This window comes from Sphaeramia orbicularis, chromosome 14, assembly GCF_902148855.1.
Source record: "Sphaeramia orbicularis chromosome 14, fSphaOr1.1, whole genome shotgun sequence".
NCBI classification, from domain to species: Eukaryota; Metazoa; Chordata; class Actinopteri; order Kurtiformes; family Apogonidae; genus Sphaeramia; species Sphaeramia orbicularis.
In genome coordinates, this window is record NC_043970.1 from 32711663 (window position 1) to 32729255 (window position 17593).

The 17593-nt window shown below is 37.2% G+C and overlaps 1 protein-coding gene across 2 annotated transcripts in view; it reads right to left on the minus strand.

The window, feature by feature from the left end:
• Positions 1–17593, minus strand: part of stard13a (StAR related lipid transfer domain containing 13a) — a 73068-nt gene that overhangs the window by 46637 nt on the left and 8838 nt on the right. Inside the window, exons 1-3 of one of the 2 annotated variants that reach the window (XM_030154530.1) lie at positions 14445–14498; positions 13781–13960; positions 8251–8281 (exon numbers count right to left, since the gene is read on the minus strand). In XM_030154530.1, the coding sequence (XP_030010390.1) occupies positions 8251–8281; positions 13781–13960; positions 14445–14462 (229 nt within the window). In that variant the 5' untranslated portion in view covers positions 14463–14498. Of the gene's footprint in view, positions 1–8250; positions 8282–13780; positions 13961–14444; positions 14499–17593 lie in introns of those variants that run through there. The other variant, XM_030154528.1, reaches the window with a different exon arrangement.

The window sequence follows — 17593 nt, forward strand, 5'->3', positions numbered from 1 at the left end:
ACCTCTATAGATAGCTGTGGGTAATAAATGTGGGTTTTTCATGAATCGTCAGTCTCATTCCAGGTTTCATGTGTAACCCATCATATCCACTCATATTACAAGCAGAACCTGCCCATTTAAACACATAAATCGTGACTGATTTTGCAACAGCGGCCATTTTTGTGAAAACACTCTCCCTTGCATAATTACATTGATTACCACAATGTACCTGTGAGAGAAAAAAATTATATTCTAAAATATAGTAGCGTGTAATTTTCATGTCCTTTTTACCGTGTCACATGCAGATTTTTGTATAAAAATAATATAAAAATGTGTTTTATCTGAAAAACAGTTTTTCTTTTATCTCAGTAAATATTTATTTTCAAAACAGAACCAAAGTGCTTCCAAACTTGCTTCATAACATTAGTCTACATCTTGTTTGAAACTTTAGCCCCTCTGTCCTGTTTTTAGGAACCACTTTCATAGAAGCACCCATGTCCTTTTTATCTTGTTACATTTTCTACAACCAGTGCCTTTTCTCTAGATTTCATACGGCATTCAACATTTTAAAACATTTCTTCTGTTTTAATTAGGACAATGAAATACATATTATATGTTGCTGTTGTGTATTTTACTTTGCCAACAGAAACAGCTCTGTGGCTCATTTTGGATCCTGACTCTAAGTTTGTGAATGGTATGCATCGAGAATATATCTGTTTATTTATAGTTGCTTAGAACATGGTTATTTTAAAATAATCATGGTTATGTTTAGTATTCAGAGGTGATATTGTTGACTTGACCCTTAACCTTACTGCAGCCGAGTGACGCTGATTGACTGGTTCTCTCTGCAAACGTAAAGGCTTTTAGCTGAGTTAAGACTCAGCAAGAAAGGAAACTGAGGGAGCAATACTGGGTGCAACTTGAGATCTGAAAAGAGCCGGCTCAAATGAGAACATCGACATAAAAGAATAAAGATGTGAGGTAATTTCTGTGTCAAGCTTAAAGACATTTGATCTTTCAGTAGAAGAAGGAACATCTCTTAGTGGAAACAATCCAGAATTTCCTGCTTGGCATTTACTATTGATAAAAAGCAGAATGAAGAATTAAAGTATTTCCCAGAATAAAATGTTTGTAGTGTTTGTACAAACCATGGATACAAATAATATCAATGTTTCTGAAACAACAAAAATGTTTCATATCAACATCTCTACATACATTTGTTTCAGCATCAGTGTTTTAACGTCCTATAGTGCTTTTCAACCGTGCCTTTCATATATTATTTTCATATTACGACTGTAAAGTTAATCAAATTTAAATCATATTGTCATTTCAGTTTGTACAATACAATCACAAAAGTTGGTAGTTGTGTAGTGTGTGTCTGGTGATATTTTTTGTTTGCATGTTTTAGTTGGAAAAGGTAGTTAAATTCCACTCTGGTAGCAAAGCCTTTTGTATATTTCCATCTCAACCACCTCTTGTTTATTGAGGTACAGCAGAAAAGCAGCAGATCCTTAAATGACACATTACCGAGACATTATGGTACGTATCCCCCAAGAAATGTACAATGGCAACATTTTTTCTGGCAAATGAGTTGAAATAATGCATATCTGTGTTATTTTATCCTCATCATGTGTCATCATAAAAGGGGGTTTGAACTGAAACAGCAACGCTACAAAGAGCCAACGTTATACCCAGCTGCAAACGTGGGCTTGAGTCAACAGTATCAGTGTGTCTCTGTCAATATTTCTGCTGCAGCCGTCAAGGAATGCTGCTCTGGTCAATTCGTTCAGAAAAATGTGCCAGGAGAAAAGTGGGTCAGGAGCTAATTCGGAGCGTCTATTCCCCACACTCTCCAGTAACAACAAAAACTTCCCTTGTCCAGCCTGTGACGATAAATCTGTTGACATCGTCTGCCTCCACCTCTTGAGACCAGTTCACCTACAGCAGAAGATGTGTATTGCTGTGGTCTGTCTTAGGCCAACGGACACAAAGCAAAGGTCCGAGCCTAAGGACCAGAGAGGAGAGATGATACAGATGGGAAATAGTGAAAACAAGGCTGACTAGACTCAGCCTGACCTGGACCTGGATGGGGAGGGGTAGACACTGGTCTATGGCTGGTATTTGGAGACTGAAGTGGGGGGTTTGAAAGCTGAGTGTAGTGGGTTATGGGGTGCAGATTGCAGTATGGAAGCAGCAGGACCTGGGGCAGAACTAGGAGTGGAAACAATAGCTAATGGACATGGAGGAAACTCAACAGGTCATGGGAGTGTAGATCACATGCTGATAGCAGACCTTGTTGCTGAATGTCTCATTTTAAAAGCCACTTAGGAATGGTATACATATAGCTGACTTTTTAGCTGTTCAAATAAGCATTTTAGCAGGAAAATCCTCAAGGACCAACTTCCTTCCTCAAACCCTTTCTCTGCTGTGCTAGGATAGGGTTGCAGGACCACACACAAATACACAAATGTGTACAGGCAATGCACAAATATGCACTCACGTGTGTGCTGCCAAACACATAAGCAAAAACACATCCAACACAAATACACTAGTAGTAGAGTTTCATATGTCCAGTAGAGGGATCTAAAAACTGTCATGCAAAATGTTCATTTTACTACAAGAAAACTATCATCTCAAATCTTTCATATACACAGAAAGATGGAACAACGAACATGGCAACAATAACAATTAACAATGCATCAACAAGTCTTTATGAGCAAGATCAGTGTAAGTTATTTCATATGTTTGTCACAGTTATGGATATAAATTCAATCAGTTATAACAACAACAACATAAAAAGCAATTTAGCAGCAAAATATTTCTACAAACAGGGAATGTCCCTACAATAGGAAAGTGACTAAGGATGCAAAGTCACCATTTTAGTCAAATACGCACATGGCCAAAAAAAGTCCCAACCTGGATTTACCAAAGCAAGTAGGTAAAATCCTTCCACTGCATGATTACAGTGACTGTGGAGCAATAGAACAAGGTCATATGGTCTCATGAGTCCAGACTGACCCTGCTCCAAAGTGGTGGGCACATCAGGCTGGTTCAGCAGTGTTATGTGTCCAAAAAAAAAAAAAAAAAAAAAAAAAAAAAAGGCCAGCTGACTACCTAAATATACTGAATGACCAGATTTGAACGTCAGAAAGATCAATATATACAGTGGTTTTTTGTCCCTAATGATGACGGACATATTGAAAGATGACAATGCCAGGATTCATCAGGATATCATCATCTACCTCCTCTTGCCATAAAACATCTAAGTAGCACTTGCTAAAAAGTAAACACATACAATAGAACAACTGTTATAAGGTTATAAACTGACAAAAATCATTCATATTCACTATTTACAGCTTCAACATATCTATAAAATCTCTGAATCACTGTATAATGTTATGAAAACCAACATGCTTCTGGACTTCACTGAGGTATGGGATTAGCTCCATATTTAATGCCTGAGGAAATTACCAAAAACAGTCACTTGCCTGATAAAGGGTTAACTGGCCACCTCAGCATCCGAACCTGAAACTTAATGTGAATCTTTGGGATGTGATGGAGAAGACTTTACACATCAGATCATACAGATCTTAGCGAAAATAAATGCAACTATGAATGGACATAAATATTGTAAGATTTATTGTGACATTTCATAAGCATTGTGTAGAATAATCAATGTTTCCTACAATGAGAGCTAAAACATTTTGTGCGTGCGACTTTTTTCAACTGAGCAGTGTATAACATAAGTGAAATCATAACTAAACATCTAAAATTTCAGGGAAGATCTGTCACTGTAGAAAACCTGCCTCGAATTACCGAAGTGAAGTTGATCAAAGATGAAGCAGAAAGTTAGTTTGTAAGCTTTGGTTCAGTGGTTTAGTGAGTAATTTACTCAATCTCTATCATTTTCGATTACAGACATGTTTGATAATGCACAGGCAGGTTTACATCTTCACAAATATCTGACCTGTATTTAATGTTTGGTCACAATAATTCACCTATGGATTCTAAAAACATAGAACAAGACCCCAGCTGAAAACACAAACAAAGGTTATTATAATGGTATTACACATCATCCAACTGTCACTGATAGAATAGCTGACCCTGAAGATTCATTCAGTGTGTGCAGAAACAAATAATATCATTCAATGTCTTGCTAACCTGTTTTTTTTTCACACTTTACTGAGATGAAGAAAGTAAATAGTGAGGTTTCTGAATAGTATGGTGATAGTACATGTGCAGCTAATATACTTGTCTTTTTGTATCAGTGCATCTAAGATTCTTATGCATTCTTAAAGAGACAAAACAATAAATTTACGCATTGATAAATCCAATCCAATCCAACTTTATTTATAATGCACTTTAAAACAACCACAGTAGACTAAAGTGCTGTACAGAAGACTAAAAGCACAATAAAAACTAATAAAAGCATTAAAAAACATTAAAATCAATTTAAAAATAGATAAATAAAACAAGTTGAAATATAAAAACAGAAACAAAAACGATAAAGGAGTTTAACGTGCCAAGACAGAGGTAGCATCATGCATACAGTACAGGGTAAACAACATGGCTTTCAGACATGGAAACATGGTGGAGGGGGTTGAGTTTGAACAGTCAGAAGAGACAGCAGAGGGCAGACAGACAGAGGAACATAGAAACACAAAGAGGAAGAGGAAGAGGCAGAATGAGACGCTGAGGTTGAAGCCAAATCCACTTTCAGATTTTCTAAAACCACTGCAACATTCGACACAGACTCACTCTCCTAGTGCTGGATTAATAAGGGACCTCCTAGCATCACAAATCTTTATGGTACACACCCGGGTGGGCCTTCGCATCGCAGCTATAACACACACGCACACACATTAACAGCACAACAGCCACCATCATTAACTTATAAAACTTCATTGCAAGTTAATTGCTGAGCCTGAGCTGTCCTGTGTGTGGTATCTTACACAAAACACAAAGTAGGTACCTGAGGTTTCCACAGTCTCATGCAATACACACTACTTCCACATGTGTGCACAGATTACATCCTCTGACACATGCATCAAACACGCTAATGCAGAATTAATGCACAAGCTAAAGGAGAATTTTTAAAGACATATGCGTCTCTGCCAAAAAGTAAAGTGAGACCGAAAACATTTGGGTTAAATATCAGTCTGCCTGACTCTATGAATATGTATCAGTGTGTCAGAAGCCTCCCGGAGCCACAAATCAGCTAAATCCCTCCAGTCAGACATATTAAAAACATATTACAGACATGCAAGCAGAGTACTAAAAGGATTCGCAGGCCGTAGGTCGAGATTACCCACAGCCTCCCTGAGCGCTTTGTAATAATGTGAAAATTCACTAGGATTATATGTTTTTTATAGTACTAGATTGGAGTGAAAATATACTGAATGTATGTGCGTGTGTTTGGTTCAGGCCAAGGTCACATGTAACTTATCAGCTGCTCTAAAATAGGAGCACTTGTCTGAAATATCTTAGTGTGGTCATATTTAACCCTTTATCAAGCAAGTGACTGTTTCTGGTAATTTCCTCACACATTAAATATGGGGCCAATCCCCTGCCTCAGTGAGGTCCAGTACCATGTTGGTTTTTTCTAACATTATACAGTGATTCAGAGAGATTTTATAGATATTTTGAAGCTGTCAATAAAGAATATGAGTGATTTTTGTCAGTTTATCATTTATGCATTTGGCAGACATTACATTTATGCATTTGGCAAACGCTTTTTCCACAGCGATTTACAAGGGAAAAACCAAAAACGAAAGAAAAATGCAAGAATAGATTAAAAACATAAGACAGCTGTACAATTAAAACAGTGTCGTACAGAAGAATAAAAGGCTAAATGATAGACTAAAATACAAGACTAGATTAAAAAGACATAAAAGCAGCTGTACAATTAGAAACAGTGAAATAAAAATACCAAGTAAAACAACAGAATGAACATAATTATTTATCACCTTATGACAGTTGTTTTATTGCATGTGTTTACTTTTTAGCAAGTGCTGCTCAGATGTTTAATGGCAAGAGGAGGGAGATGACAATGTCCAATAACACACTATGGTTGAAATTTGGAATTTCAGAGTATTTCAATGAGTGCCCTATAAAAGGGTTAAAAGAATGTACTCATCATCCAGCTTAAAATGCTTTTTTAATACATATTTGCACAGTCCATTAACTCTTACTACATTTTAGAAAATACAGAATAGATGTGCTTGGCGTCTTTGTGCAGTCTGTGCGGGATATATCACACCTTGAAAACATGACAAAGAACAGATTGTCCAAGTTTGGATGTAGGTCAAGGTGCTGTAAAATCCATTTTTTTACACGTGCTGTGTGACTGAGTTAAGACAGCTGATTAACAGATCATCGAAATGCAAACACACTTCAGATTCAAGCGCTAAAGCTTTCATACATAATATTCTTGTTATAATTCTCAGAAGGAAAATGTATTGAAAATAAATCCTGTCATCTGTGAGGATTAAAACTTTTTGCTCAGCAGCTAGAGGGCAGATCTAATTTAAACCGCATACCATCATAGCATGCGTTACTTCTCACACACTGAAGAAAACCGCCAGAGACATGGATCAAAGATATATGATAGAGACAGTTGTGAAAATCTGCATTCAGCAAAGACGACCCCCGGAGAGGAACACAGGTAACGTCAATACCAGTAGTTCTGATAAAAACCCCTGTGAGGAATTCCCTTTTATCTACAGCAAAGCAGAATGAATGCCAGGTATGTGAGCTGAGATACGTCCATATCATATCCTGTCCGTTTTGAGTTAACACACAGACCACACAGACCGACAAACACTGATTGATTAGACAGGATTTTCTGTCAGAGGTCCACCGTGTTTCCTCATATCACAGCAGAAAATAAACACACTCAAGTGAGAAAACAAACCTGAAGGATGACAACCCAAACAATGAGTCTAATCTGCACTCCTCTCTCAGCGCTGTAGTGTTTGTGATGATTTGAGAGTGTAGTGAAAAGTCACTTACACACACACACACACTTTCATCCTAGCCTTGAGCCGCTGATGGCATCACCTCTGACCTCCCTGCAGCCTCTGGGGCCTCATTACCCATACTGCACCTCTCCTTCGTGGACTATCATTGACAGTAATGTGAGCCTTGTCGGCGGCGATGTCACGTCGGAGACACCCCGACATTTCTGACATACAGGCACAAACACACGCACTCACATAAAAACGCCTACAAACTGCACGAAAATAAACAATCCTGCAGAGCGGTGAATACGACCCTGTCGCCAGCACTTCTCCGCAGATCGCACTTAACTACAGTCGCCATGACGCCTGTGCATGTCAATCAAAAGGGGACACACTCTAAGGACAAGAGATACAGACAGGGGTCAGAGTTGGACTCATTAATCATCTCCTCAGTCTCTAGTATCAGGGACTCTGTGAACTCTGGTCCCACGCAGGAAACAGAGACATGAGAAATACTTAAAATTATTTGTCGCTAACTCAATTCATTCTCTGTTTTTTTTTTTTTTTTGTTTGTTTTGTTTTGTTCTAGTGAAGGGATATGTGCATTATCCTTATCTTCCACAAAAACTACATTTCAGAGTGTTTTGATGTATGAATATGTCCGAATATTTGTGTGTATGCACCTGAGTACAAGAGAAATACTTAAAATTATTTGTTGCTAATTCAATTCATCCCGGTTTTTTTTTTTTGTTTGTTTGTTTTGTTCTAGTGAAGGGAGGATATGTGCATTATCCTTATTTTCCACAAAAACTACATTTCAGAGAATGTTTTGGTGTATGAATATGTCTGAATATTTGTGTGTATGCACCTGAGTACAAGAGAAATACTTAAAATTATTTGTCGCTAATTCAGTTCATTCTCTGTTTTTGTTTTTTTTGTTCTAGTGAAGGGATTACATGTGCACTATCCTTATCTTCCACAAAAACTACATTTCAGAGAGTGTTTTGATGTAGGAATATGTCTGAATATTTGTGTGTATGCACCTGAGTATGCATATGTTCTGCATGTGTACACATTAAGCTGTGTCTGTGTATGTGTGTGTTGCAGTAGAAAAAGTCTATCATTACTTCTGGGTGGTTGAGGTTTGACATACGGGCATGGAATCCTGTGGGAGACATTCCCAGAAGTCCAGTTTTATCCCAAAGCGGGAATGCAAACAATCTAACAGAATGGATTCCGACTGTGCATGCACACACACACACGCACACTTTCAGACAAACACACACTAAATACACTTTCTGAGTCATCTTACCTGCTGATCCACTGGACATCCTTGCAGCTGCCTGACATGAAAAAAGAACAAAAAAAGAAATGAAATACACAGTGAGTACCAAAACAATAGAAGCAAAACATACAAACACTAAGTGAATTCATGTGAAACTTCGGAGAACATAAACTCAATATTAGCCACCGGCAATGAGTCAGTTTAAACTCTTTAGGTCAAACAACAGTAGCTACTGATGGGAAAGTGACCTATATTTCAACCAAAAAAACATTTTCCTGTATATGTCATCAAAGCCAGTAAATGCCCAGCAGCTTATTTATTTAAACATTACCCAGATATTTACTGGAATTAAAAGATAGGAAATAAATGATGCATGGAAAATATTTAATTGAGTGATATCCGCTTGATGAGACTGAAGACCCTTCAGGGGAAGAGCTTTAAATCATGATAAAAGATGCAATTAAATTAGAAGGAAATGGATGGGGATATCATGTGTGCCTTAGGAGTGTATGAGCTGGTTTAGAGAGAAGAGAGGGCGAAAATGACGACAGGACAGACGGGGTAATGAAAATAAATGACGGTGCCTGACATTCAGATAATAATAAGGACATAGGAGAAAAAAGCAAGGCTAGACAATTAGATGAAAGAAAGGCATCAATGAGAAGTGACTCAGCTACTTGGTTGCTGGAATATTATTTTAACACAGGAAATTAATGTTTAAACTATGATCACAGACAAGATACACACCTACTAACATCTTACAAAGCCCCAAAATACACAGAAAAGGTCAAACTAGACTACTTGGGGGAAATAAATAGCCCAGATTCATTGCTCAATCAGTGTTTGAAACTGTATCCCAGCACAGACACTTCATGAAATTCCTCCAGCAGCAATAAAGACTTATCTATGAATGAATGAAAGCATGCTAGGAAAACCCCAGATCTCGACAAAGGGCTTCAGAAGGAGGGATTTACCGAATGATGCACCTGCAGTTTTGCAATTACACAGAAACCCTCAATGAGTTGATGATGGGTTTTCCTCAACTTTGACATCATTTACTGTAAATTACCAAATCTGGCCAAAAAAAAAAAAAAAGTATAGATGAGGCAAAATACTATTGTGATCTTTTTTACATATAAGCTTAAACAGAAAGTGAGTTCTAAATTTGGAGCAGAGACTGACAAAATGAATGTATAAGTGTGTATGTGTGTCCATGTCAGTTTGGACAGCTGCACTTTATCAGTCACGGTTAGGGGAAAATAAACCCGGTCCTTAACATCAGTCTGATCCCACGGCCCCTGCTGCTCCCTCTGCCTACATAAACACGTGCAAACACACAAAACTAATAATTCTGACACTTCAGGATCAGCTACACATCAACCAAAGGTAGACAGAAGGAAGCAGCACAGTGAGCTAATCCTGCAGCTCAGCTTTACTAGGCCTATTTAAAGACAAAGCCTCTCGACTGGCTTTCCTCTTCATATCTTAACTAGGGCTGACAAAGTTAACGTGGATTAATCCATCGTCATGATTAACCCATTAAGACCCAATGCTACTTTTGTGGCAGTTCCCAAATGAATTTTTCTCTAATTCTACCTTTCTTAACTGATTTATCACCAATTTTGTTTTATAATATTATCCTCTGTATTTAGCATTTTTTGGTATAAATCATGCACTTTCCTATATTTAATTCACAGATCATGTAGATGTTCAAGAAAACTCAGAGCAAATTCAAAGTTAATTATATCAAAACAGAGAAAAATTAAGAAAAAGTTACTTTTTCAGCCACTGTCATTGATCCAACTCCATGGGTTTTACTCGTGAATCAATGTTGTAGAAGATGACGGTGTTTCCACGTTCACTACAGAGCCTCTGAACATCCAAATGGGTCATATCTGATGACCATGAAAACATGAAAAACTGCATTTTACACCAATTATTTACATGGGTTGATAGGATTAATGGATCAACAGGTATTAAACACTTTATATCTGTAGATGGTTTGTGTTGCTGGTGGCTGTTTGGGTCTTTATGGGCTAATCTGATTAAAAATTTTAACGCATTTAACCCAGCTGCACTGCAGAATGACTCTGAATGTCTCTGGCAACGCATTTCGGGCAGTTTGTCCAAGTAGAGTTCGCGTCACGCATTCGCATATGGGCAGTTGATCCAGTAGTGGCAGGCACCAGAACCAAACGATAAAAATGGAAGACACTAAACAGCATGCTGACCCTCTGGATGAAAATGTGAGGACAAAAAAACCAAGACAAAACAGTTGTTTCAAATTGTTTTGTTGAAACTGATGAAGGTGTTTAATAATCACGTTATGCGCCTATATATTCCCTTCTTTCTTGACTCTGTTTGCACATGCAAAATGGAACGCAATTAATATAGATTAAAAATGTAATCCACAGCAACCCTGTGATTAATCTGTTTTAAAAAATTTTAACCGTTTGACAGCACTAATTTTAACACTGAGTATAAGCAGTGGTAAGTGATTTGCAGTTAAAATCCCAGTTTCTTTTTTAATACATGTCAAAGAGAAATGAGGATTTGGTTGGAAAGTTATATAGCATTTTCTTTAACCAGCATCTAGTAACTTAATATGTCAGTCTCCACTGTATTTTCTATGTTATTTGTTGAGAGGTTTGTTTTTTGACACCATGTGACTGATCCAACCAACTGGCCCAGTTGTTCGTTGTAGAATGTCTTCATGATTTACTCCTGTCATCAAATGTTTGCTCTATGTAGTCGTATGTTGTTGTTGTTTTTTTTAGTTTTTTTTTTGTCTTATTGATCACACAGCTCTGGAGAAACCTTTTTTCATTTCATTGTTAACTTGTGGTTTAAATAAATATGTGAAGCTCCCTGGGATGACTTTTATTTTGATTTACAACTATATAAATAAAACTGACATAAATCAACTACAGGTCTAATTATAATTGAATGTTAAAAAGGCTGTTCTAAAACCACATACAAGTACTTCTGTTAACATTAGAACCCACCAATGGATCAAATTTATCCACAGCTGTTTTTCAGTCACGTGCTACTCTGTTTTCTAAAGTAGTGTATTTATACCTATAACAGCCAACGGGTCAAATTTACCCCGGTGGAAATACATTCAGCATTTGTGTTTGATCTGAAAGATACATCAACACATGTATGACAGTTTATGATGGAAAAAAAGACAGATTTATGAACCATTTTCACTGCCATTTCAGACTGACTCACACCAAAGTTCATATTGAAATGATTAGAGTTCATTAATACCCTTTATTTATAAAAGTAGACAACAAAGAGATGATTAAACAAAGTCATATTATACCGCGAGACATTCCTCAGTGAACACACTAATTTAATAATACGACAAAAAAATGGTAAAGTTGACTGGTATGGTTGTTTTAAGTGCTGTAGATAGCAACTTTGGGTAGTTTTGGTGTTAAAAAGTTACTTTTGTATAGTTATCCAAACTAGTTTTGGCCTTCAATTGACAAAAATATTTAAGTGCATGCAAGCCTTAAGTATATTAAACGGTAATAAATTATGATTCTCAATAAATCCAGCAATTTTATAGTTTGACCAAAACCCCATGTGCATCAAGATTTTTATTTGTTAAACTCAAAGACTGTATATAACTAGGGGATGGAGGGACCAGAGTGAGAAGTGACCATATTTGGACAAAAGGGGTGGAGTTACAAGAGCCTGAGGGGTCAGAGGTGAGCTAATGCTAAGTGCTAGCTTGCTGAATCAGTGAAACTGTAAACTTCAACAAGCACTGTATAACAAGTCATTTTATAGTTATGTCAGTGGAACTGGGACTATTAACCACAACTACAGTGGAGCTGTCTGTCAGGAAACAATATTCATTTAGTATTTTTTGAGAGGTTTTCATTGTAAATCTAAAGAAATCAGGGGCTTTGGGGCTGTCCTCCAGTTGTATTACAATTTTAATGGGGTCATATTTTGCTAAACCCACTTTTATTAGTCTGTGGTACATTTATTCGTGTATTTGGACCCTAATAGTTCAAAAAGTTCGAATTTGAACCCTCCAGGTGCTGCAAAGTTATCTTTATATTCATTTTGGCAAAAATAGAGTGGATTTCTACAACCCGTTTTAATTCTTTCTTAATTTATTGCGTCTATAACTAGTTACGTCACGACATTTGCACATATGAGGTCAAGACTTACGACAAATGTTTCTCAGAGTATGGAGAACCGTGACAGAGTAGCACGGTCAACAACCTGGAGGGGGTGGGGTGTGAAGTGGCTCATTTGCATTTAAAGGGCCAGCGCTCAAAACGACCTTTCTGGTGTCATTACTCAAAAATAGAGTTGAAGATCGACCTGTGGAGTTTAATTAATGAAGAATTCAGACCCAAGCATAGCATTTACAGTTTATGTAGACCACAGGGAAATATTTTAAGATGCATAACTCAATTTAAAAAAAATGAAATAAATATGACCCCTTTAAGATACTTATGCATTGACATTCTAGAGCTAATGTTCTTGCCCCTTGGTCAAACTACTGTTTCAACATCAAGAATGAACAGTGATGAAGTTCTAAAAGTGCTCAGAAGAGGACAACTTCTAAAACTACATTCATTACAGATGAAAGCTCCAGAAAAAACCCACTGACAGAGGCTTGAGTTTAGTTTATAGCCAACATAGGTATGTGACAGCTGTACCTGTTGAGCAGTGCATGTAGGTGTGTGTATGTGGTAGTTGCTGTTGCCGCAGTGCTGACACAGACAGGGGTGACCTTACTTAGTCCTGGATGGAACAGAGCTGCCTCATCCTTTTACTTTCACCTTATTTACACAACAGCGGGGAACATGGAGGCTGAACACCGGCCAGAGACAGGAAAGGAAAGGAAAGGAAAGGAAATTGAGGTTTTAAAGAAACACAAAGAAAGACAGAGTGAGAAAACACTGTGTTGGATTATTTTAAGTCTTGAAATTTAAAAAAAAAAGAGACGAAGCAAAGATTTACAAAAGGTGTAAGGGGTTGATATGTTTATGAAGACAGCAGCTATGACTATGAAAAAATTAAATAACAAGTTCAGTCAAAACCACGTGTTTTGGACAAAAAGTGGGACTGAGACATGAGGATTCATTTACATATCGAGTTTGGTCCTGATCAACTAAAGCTGTCTGATCCTGTCTGCAGGGTCAGCTCCAAAGTAAACCAGTGTTCAAACTGTTTCTGGCATGAGTTAATAACAGTAAAGATCTGAACTAAGTTTGTAAACTGATCAAAGTGAGGTGAATCACAGACATCATATCAGCTTTGGTGTGGTAACCTAATCTGTCTGGGTCTCAGTGGGTTTCACATGGGAGAAGCTGCAGTAGCCTGTAACCTAGTTGCATATGTGATTAAATCAAATATTCAGGGCAGAGAGGTTTTCGAAATGGAGACAGAATTTTTGAGATCTTTCATTTATAATATGTCAAGAAGATTCAAAAATAAAACTAAACACTTGCATACTTTGAATTGACTTGTACTGATTTGTTGATTTGTCAGAACAAAGTGAGAGAAACACAGTCACACAGTTGCTCACCCTGGCTCGTCGAGCATGAAGATGCATTGGCGATGAGAGAGAGGAGCGGGTCAGCGGTCTGCTACGGGTCAAAGGTCGAGAGCGGCGCCTGGTCAGCAGCTCAGGTTTGTCTGGAGCTCTGGGGGCTCCCTGATCCTGACTAAGGGATCGGCTTGCCATCCTACCCACAGCTGAAGCACCCTGGGAGCACAGGGAAGAAGCACAAAACAAAATAACACATGATTGCAGAACTGATGCTATGGTGGAGTCTTTTCATACACCTGATCTTTTACTTACAATTTTTTATAATTTGTTACGTACAAAGACAAAACACTGTAATGGAATTTTCCAAAAACTACTACACTTTCTGTAACATGTTCGTTTTTGTCAAAGATTCCCACTTATTTTCACAATGAAAGTCACATCTTTAGTCTCACCAAATAAGGAACAGATTTTGAGATACATTTTTGACAAGGAAAAGTTTTGCACTAGTATAATATCAGTCTTTCAATACTATTTTAAGAGACTTGTAATATCATATTATAAGTCTCGCAAATAAAAATTACAATGATTTAAAAAAAAAAAAATCTTTTCATTACTATCATTCAACCCTAATTATGTCTCAAAACATACATTCAATTTAATGTCAACATTCAGCCTAAACATTCATCCCTGAGCGTCTTACCCCAGTCCCTGTCTTCATGTCACCTGCCTCCTCCAGCAGCGCTCTCTATCTCCGTTTGGTTTCTGGAGTGTTTAGTGTTTGCTGGTGTTGGTGGGAAGTACTGTCAGATATAAGACACTGCTGATGATGTGTCTGCCCTTCTCTTATTCTGAAAAATCCCCCCTTATCGAGTTGATCCTTGTCCAGTATCTCTGTACAGTGACAAACTGGAAAGTCCAACCCTGTTTGACCTCATGAGTCAACTACTGTACCCACTTGAGCGGGAGGACCCCCCCCCCCATCCAACTCTGATAACGTAACAGGCATGTGTGTATGTGTGTGTGTGTGTGTGTGTGTCTGAAAGTGAAAGAGGAATGAGATTAATTTCCGTAAACAGTATGCTTTTTTTTTCTACCAAGAACTCAATTCACAAATGCCGGCGCAGAGACACACATTTTCCCTTCATCACCACATACAAAGCCTGTCTGTGTAGAAAATTCCCTCTGTGACCCTGTGGAGTATTTCCATCATAGAGAAGGCATGATGTTGTTGCTAATTTTCTAACTGTATGCTCAGATAAATAGCAACATTAGGACATTGTGTCCCAAAAACAAGTAGTGATTTTTGGTGTTTCCACATTCATTACCAAGAATTAGCACCAATATTACCCATAAATCCCATATAATTCTCTCCATTTGTCTGACTTAAAAACACTATAATTCAGAGGCTTCCAGAAATGTCATTAATGGGATGATATTAAGGCAAATAATAAACAAATAAAAATCTGCTCCTTATTTAACCCACAAAGACCTAAACACCTATCAATGACCACAAGCATCTACTGATCTTGTGTTTAGAGCAAGAAACGGACTTTTGCTTGCAAATTTACAGAGATTATTTGTTTTAGTATCACAGGATGAAGAACATAGAAGGAGGTTTCATTTTAAACAGCAAAGCATTTGGACTAATGTAAAGCAAATGTGTATTTCTGTTGTGGGTTTCAGAATGTGGAATTCTTTGGCAATGGAAAAGAAGAGCTGTACAAATATTTTTCAGTTTAAGAGGTTGTATAAGGAAAGAATAGAGAAGCTTTATAAAAGCATGTAATGAAATAATTTAACTTATGGATGCTGGATTTGTTTTATTTGCGTTGACTATCATGTAAACAGTGTACTGTAATAGCTGTAACGGCAACCTATCTGATATAAGCAGATGTTCAAGAAAGGGGCAGGTATTATAAGTTTTCTTTATCCTGCTCCTTTCCAATCATTTAGATTGGAATGAATGAATAAAATGAAATGAATGAAATGAAATCTTATATAATAACTTCTAATCCACAAATATCATCAATACCTTTTAATATTTCAGGTAAAATTCAGATAGTCAGCTTTTCATCGGCATTACACGTGTTTTATCTGGATGTTCAGAGGCTCCTTAAACACTGTCACTTGCTGTAAAATTGATTCACCAATGAACAATTGTACATTCATAGCAGGCAGTGGTTGTAGACTCTTGTTCCAATATTAAGTTAATAATATATTTTGCTGAAAAAGTCTTGGTTTTGATACAATATCCTTTGAATTTCCTTTGAGGTTTAATGAACATCTATATAATCAGTAAATCAAAAATGGGAAAATTCCACTAAATATAGAGGAAAATATTATAAAAAATGGTGATAAATCACTTTGGAAAGGTTAAATATACAGGACAATTATTTGGCAATTGCCACAAAAATATTTCTAGGACTTTAAGGGTTAAAAGACAAGCTGTTCAGAACATCTTATTGACATTTCAGAGGAATGACTTTTGTATTGAACCACATTATAATTCCTTAGTGCTCTCTGGCCTCAACAAAACAAGTTATACATTACAGATGTGGGCAGAGGTCATTTCATCTTTATTACCCCATAAATATTTGACATATTTCAATGTAAATGAGCCCTTCTCTTCTTTCATTGTAAGGCAAGCAGCTGAACTGAACATGTTAGTCGATTTATTGGTCATCATATCGTCTGTACAGTGTTTTACCATGAACGTTCAGCCCTGATGTTACATAAAAATACAATGACCATGAAGGTGATGCACAAAGCTAAAAACGTCTGGTTGTTTCCCAGCTGGGCCGACAGTCTGATTAAGATCAGCTTGATTAAATATGGCTTTTTTATAAGAATTCCTCAAGCTCTGTGCTGTTGGTTTAAGAGCTATTTGAGGTTACCAGATTTACACTTGGTAAGCATAATGAGGCAGCTGGAATGTCCTGTGAGAGCAGAACAGAGGAGCGCAGCACAGGAGCCACCAACAAACTGCGCTGTTCATCCAGAAATCAGGCTAAATAAACCTTTAAAATATCAGCGAGCGCTCACTATCTGTGGCTTCAGAGCGATTAATGGCGTTTCCAGATGGATGCCAGACAAGCAGCAAACCGCCTGATTTATGAAAAGCTTTACTGGCAGAAAAGCAACAGGCTTGGAGAGGATCCAAACTATTATTCTTAATTAATGTACGTCGGTTTAAATAGGAGGAAAGTCTGCAAGCCTCACAACCCTTTTACCTGAGTCGACTGTCTAATGTGTGTGTGGTACGCTGGATGACTTAATGCTAAATCCTGCTCAAGTATGTGTGGTTGAGAGCTAACACTTACACATATTATCAGTCTGGTCTTAAAATACATACATTACTAAAGAGGAAAGACCAGTATGTTTCTGCTTACACTTATATACTGTACACATGTGTGCATAGAGTGCATGTACAAAGGTAAATATTTTTTTGGACATTCTGTGTATTTATACTCTTGTATTTTTATATTTGTGTATATTTATTGTGTGTTGTCCCTGGCATTCAAAGTGGGCAGCAAAGGAAGAAGCCCATTGCAAGAGTAAAACTTGTTAAATGCCCAAATGACACTGAACACTTCTGACTTTGACTTGACTAAAAATGACAATAGAGGTAATCTATTACTCTGTATAATTCTATATCCAGCCAAATTAAAGTTTTACAACCATTTCATCCCTTCATAGAACTCGGTCAATTCATTTATATGAGTTACATAACTTCTGAGAGGCTCTTAAAGTAGTAGTTTTCTTTTTAAGGGAAACAAAAAGATGGAACTGTTGAAGTCACTTGAGGATTGTTACTTTAGTATGGATGTAATTACTGTTTCACAGATGTAT